We start from the raw sequence: 5,828 nt of genomic DNA on the forward strand, positions 1-5,828 counted from the left end.
AGGGTTGCTCAGCAGACCAGCAGTGGCGGTAGTCTCCCCATCCCTCAGTGGGTTTAGTTTAAAGCCCAGTGGAGCAGGTCAGCCAGTCTGGCTGAGAAGAGTCTCCTCCCCAGCAGAGAGAGGTGGAGGAGAGATGTTTCTAGCAGCTCGCTGCCTCTCTCGCCAAAAAGCGGGCTGTGGTCATGGAAGCCAAAGCTTTCCTGATGACACCAAAGCCGCAGTCTTTTGTTAACTACCTGGATCCTCCTCTCCCTCCTCAACCCATACCCTGAGACTGGGAGGATCGAATAAAATACCACCTGTGCCCCCAAACCCTTTAGCCCTGCTCCCAAATCCCTGCAGCACCTCATGACCTGCCTGGGAGCGCTCCAAGCCATGTCATTGGTGCCCACATGAATAAGGAGCATGGGATAGTGGTCTGTGGGCTGGAGGAGGTTAGGGATCTTCTCCGCAATGTCTTGGATGCGGGCCTCCGGGAAGCAGTAGACTTCCCGGGCTAAGGGTTCGGGGCGGCAGATTTCTCCCCTCAGGATGGAGTCTTCCATGACAAACACTTTGCGTTTGGTCTTGGGGAGAGCAGGGGCAGTAGCTGCAGTTGAGCCTGTGTTGCCTGCAGGAGCTGGCAGCTTAGCAGACTCTGCTGGGGCTGCAAGAGGTGCGTACCTGTTGCAGCCCCAGCTGCAAGCTTGGGTGGGGCAGGGGCCTTGGTACAGTGGGCTTTAGGGCCCTTGACCACCTTGGTCCATCCCCTTGACTGGACAGAATGGGAGGTCCTGGAGTCCTCCCTTGTCCTGGAAGAAGACCGTGGTCTACCCTCCAGCTCCCGGGGGAGGAGGGCCTGGCAGTAGGAGTCTATCTCCTGCTCGCAGTCTCTGGACTGTGGCCTGGAGCTCCTCCAGCTGGCACGCCAGAGACCCCAAAAGGGATCACACCCCACAAGATGATCCTCCAAGCTCAAAGAGAGTCAGTTCCAATGTGCACCAAGGGGGGCAGGAGTGCTAAAAAGCCCCCATGGCTCAGCAAAAGCATCCAGGAATGCCTGAGAGCAAAAAAGGAGGCATACAAACAGTGGAAGCAAGGGGCTATCACCAGGGAGGATTATCCCTCCATTGCTCTGGATTGCAGGGAGGCTGTTAGGAAGGCCAAGGCAGAGATGGAGCTAGGGCTAGCAACTAGAATTAGGGATAAAAAAGTCCTTTTTCAAATACATAGGGAGTAAGAAGAAGGCACCGGGGAACGTGGGGCCCGTATAGCATAGGCTTGGCAAGCTGGTGATTGCAGCTAATGAAAAAGCTGACCTCTTTAACAAATTCTTTGCCTCCATATTCCTGAACAGAGACTGGGACATTTTCCCCACTAGGATTACAGACAGACCCAGAGAAGGCACTGCCATGCCTAGGGTCAGGGGATGACCTAATTAGGGAATTGTTGGAGGGGTTGGATGTGTTTAAGTCAGTAGGTCCAGATGCTCTTCACTCAAGGGTGCTGATGGAATTGGCAGGGGTCATAGCAGGGCACCTGGCACGGCTTTATGAATGCTCATGGGGCTCTGGCCAAGGAGCCAGAGGATTGCAAAAGGTCCAGTGTGGTCCCATTTACAAGAAGGGGAGAAAGAAAGACCCAGGTAACTATAGGCCAGTTAGTCTGACCTTGGTCCTTAGGAAGACCTTTAAGAAAATTATCAAGGAGCACACCTGCAAGAGCCCAGCAGGGGAGGTAATGCTCAGGGGCAACCAACATGGGTTCACTGAGGGCAGATCCTGCCTGACTAATCTGGTTTGCCTTTATGATCAGGTCACAAAGTCCCTGGATGAGGGCATTGAGGTGGATGTCATCTTCCTGGACTTTAAGAAGGCATTTGACACTGTTTCCCACCACATTCTTTCCTAAAAACTAGGTGACTGCAGCATTGATGCTTACACAGTCAGATGGGTTGCAAATTGGCTTGATGGTTGCACCCAGAGAGTGGTGGTGCATGGGTCATTTTCAATCTGGAGGAATGTGGGTAGTAGAGTTCCCCAGGGCTCTGTCCTGAGGCCTGTACTTTTCAACATCTTCATCAGCAGTCTGGACGTGGGCGTGGAAAGCACACTGTCCAAATTCGCTGATAACATAAAGATGTGGGGTGAGGTGGGCATGCTGGAGGGGAGGGACAGAATCCAGCTACATCTAGACAGGTTACAGGGGTGGGCAGATGAGAATAGGATGGAATTCAGTACAGACAAGTGCAGGGCGCTGCATCTAGGGAGAAGGAACCAGCAGCACACCTATAGGCTGGGGAACACCCTTCTTGTCAACACACAGGCAGAAAGGGATCTTGGAGTCATTGTTTACTCCAGGTTGCACATAAGCCGCCAATGTGAGGAAGCAGTCATCTACAGATGTATCACATGCAGGTCCAGGGTGGTGATCTTTCCTCTCTATGCGGCATTGGTCAGACTACAGTTGGAGTACTGTGTCCAGTTCTGGATGCTGCACTTCAAGAGGGATGTGGCTAGCATTGAGAGGGTCCAGAGGAGGGCCACTCACATGGTCAGGGGGCAGTGGGTCAGGCCCTACCATGAGAGGCTGAAGGGCCTGAATCTATTCAGCCTCCACAAGAGAAGGCTGATCTCATGGCTGTTTACAAGCTCGCCAGGGGGGACCAGTGGGAACGAGGGGAGGCTCTGTTCCCTTGGGCACCACTGGGGGTTACTAGGAATAACAGCCACACATAGTTAGAGAAGGTTCAGACTGGACATCAGGAGACATTACTTTACATTTAGGGCTGCCAGGCTCTGGAATGGACTCCGAAGTGAGGTGGTACTCTCTCCTACCTTGTGGGTCTTCAAGAGGAGGCTGGACATTGGCTGGGGTGTTATGACCCCACACTCGTTCTTGCCCAGGGCAGAGGGGCAGACCTGATGATCTGTTTAGGTCCCTTCTGACTCAAAGCACTATGAAGCTATGAAAGTCTTGGCCCCTCCCATCAGTCCTTTCTTTTGGTTTAGTGAAACAAGTACATCCAGTCCTTTTTCTTCTTCTGCTCTACTTCAAAATGGGACTGAGTGAGATGTACTGGTACTACAGGAAAATGGTAGAAGATGACAGAGAAGAGATGGTGGACATCATACGGAAGAGCGGGGACTGGTATAGACTATTCAGAGATAGATCCCCTAAGAGAGCGATGATGATGATAACAGCAACGGAGACTATGACAAATACAATGACAGTGAAAGGACTGGGGAAATAGGCAGGGCAGTTGGGAGTTGTCTGCCACAGAATTGGGGAGTTCCTGAAGCCCCAGGCTGATGGGTCGGGGAAGGAGGATACTTGCCCAGTGCGAGAGTCACACAGACTTGAACGATTGAGCTCTGCTCAGTTGAAATTTGGAACTTGACTATTGGGCTCTGCCCAATAGACTTTGGAACTGATTTGGCCCTTAAAATGAAATATAAAAACAAGCGATATAAGTAGCTGCAAAGGTGCTATTTAAAAGTGTGTTTATGGAGTCACACAAGGTTCTTTGGGTCAATCTGATATCTTTTATTAGACCAACTTAAATAGTTGGAAAAAAAATTTTTTAGCAAGCTTTCAGTTTTAAAAACCTTTCATCAGGCTGAGGAAGCCTCTGCAGTTGGCATGTGCTCTTCCTGGATGGAAGGAATAGTAAAGAAGCCAGAGACTGGGTTTACAACGTCACTTCACTTCAGTGTTTTGTGCTTTTGTGTTTTGTAAAATGGGGGCAAAATACTCATGTTCCTATGTAGAGTACTTTGGGAGTACATACATGAAAAGTGACATACTTCAGCTAAGCATTCTTACTTGCAGCGCATGCTTGTTCATTTTTCCTGCAACGTAATCTGGACACGTTTTTGTCTAAACCAGAGATTCTGAAACTTTTGCATTATTGGTGGAGGGGGAGTGGTGGGGAGGAAGAAGAGGATGATGGGGAAGGTGGGAAGGAGAAACAAAAAGGGATGGGGTTAGATTATGTCCTGGACCCATTTCTTCTGTTTCATGAGTAAACAACATGCATGGGGCAACTTCAATAACAGCTTATGTAGTAGGAAAGCAGTTAGCTAGTCTTAAGTGTGCTGCTGGCACCTCCAATCCCTCCCTTGAAAGTGGCTCCTGTTTCTTCCTCCTCTCCTTAAATGTCTCAGCCATCTCCTACTAAAATGAGTAGACTCCTATTAACTTCTGCTGCAGTTGGATCCAGTCTAAAGGAGTTGGCTACTAGTGGAGGCTATCTGGTTCCTCCTCTTTGCTTTACAAGTGGATTTTTTTTAAAAATGTTTTTGAAGAAGAGCTTGGACATCTTTAGAAGCAACTGGAAGCAAATGGGGTGGGGTTGTTTACTGCCTCCCCCCTTCCCATGTGTCCTTACCAGAAATGGCAGACACAGACAGAGAAGCGAGTCTAGATTTAACCCTGTTTTTTGGTGAAAGTGGTTATGCTGCAGATCACCCTTCTACTATTTAGTGTTCAGCCTTTCCCAAAGGAAGGAAACTCCTCATTGAATGACCAAGATGAGATGTAACCCGTTTATTCCACTTACCATAAACATCTCACTGTGACCTGTTCTCCCCCCCACTCGGGGGAGATGAAGCACATCCCAGCTACTTCTCATCATACATGTGAGATATAAACTCTTTGAGACACGGGTTGTCCTTTCCTTGCAGCACCTAGTACAAGGGACCTGATCCCTTATTTGGGCCGTGAAACACAAATTAGTTCGTAAGTTTAAAAAGTTGTACTTTTCACAACACCAAATGCATATTTCAGACTCTTAGGTACATGACTAGTATGTGGGAACCTCTGAGTCTCTAATATATTTATTTTCATGACCCCATGAGGAAGCAAAGCATCATTATTTTACTTGTCATTCTTTTGCAGATGGGGGAAAAGAGGCACAGAGAGACTATGGCATTCAGGCACCTAAACCTTTGATGCCAGTGGGGATGAGGCACATAAATACCTCTGAGCATCTGGGTGTATATTAGAAGGCTGTGACAGGAAGGCAAAAACCAGGATCTGGATTGCCCCAACCAGGGCTGGTAAGTACAACAAATGCCATTTGCAGGAGTGTTGGGTTTGTGGTTGCAGCGGCGTTGGAGTCTCAGCAGAGACACCCTGTGCCAGAAGGGTGACTGCACCTGAAAGCTCGCTAAGAATGGGTTTTTTCAACTACTCAGTTGGTCTAATTAAAGATATCACATCTACTCAAAGGTCCTTGCCTGCCATTTGCAGGGGTGCAATTCCCCCCTACCTACTGCCAGTTTCCACAGCCTGGGAAGAAGCCCTGTTTCCCCCCCCTGCCCGGAAATAGCAAAGCTGCTCCGATTGCTTCCGTTTTTTCCCTGAGGTAAAAGAAATCTTGTCCTCCGACCAACGGGACCCAGTCCTCTTTCACACCGAAGCAGACACTGAGTTTGCTCTCCAGACGTCCCCAAGTGGCCAAGGATTTCCTAAAAGCCGGCTCTGCTCCGGGGACCAGGGAGGAACAGCCCGTTCCCGCCTGTGCCCGCAGGGCAGCCCAGCACCCCGGAGCCCCGCGCCCCCCTTCGGCTCGCGGAGATCAAAAGCGCCCGCTCCTGCGACGCTCTGTTTTCTCAGGCGTCCTTCCCCAGCGCGGCTTTGTTGGAAGGACAATAGGCTCCCTGTGTCAGCCTTGTTGGCACCAGCTGCGTATAATAAGGAAACAGCATTTCCTTTCGGGGGTGGAAAATTAACTTGGATCATGCTTCTCCCTTTTTATTGCTAATCCGCACACACCCCGGGAAGTGCGGCGCTCAGGTCCTGGCCGGGGGCCGGGAAGCAGCGGCAGCAGCAGCCCGCCCGCATCC

General features: G+C 50.2%; 1 protein-coding gene across 1 annotated transcript in view; it reads left to right on the top strand.

Moving 5' to 3' along the window:
- The first annotated feature begins 3,052 nt into the window (after positions 1–3,052).
- The window catches only part of FLT1 (fms related tyrosine kinase 1), a 161,859-nt gene continuing 159,083 nt past the window's right edge, over positions 3,053–5,828 (top strand). Inside the window, exon 1 of the mRNA XM_019528523.1 lies at positions 3,053–3,129. Within this exon, the coding sequence (XP_019384068.1) occupies positions 3,053–3,129 (77 nt within the window). The remainder of the gene's footprint in view (positions 3,130–5,828) is intronic.

Source organism: Crocodylus porosus, unplaced genomic scaffold, assembly GCF_001723895.1.
Source record: "Crocodylus porosus isolate Cpor-Errol unplaced genomic scaffold, CroPor_comp1, whole genome shotgun sequence".
Classification (NCBI taxonomy): Eukaryota; Metazoa; Chordata; order Crocodylia; family Crocodylidae; genus Crocodylus; species Crocodylus porosus.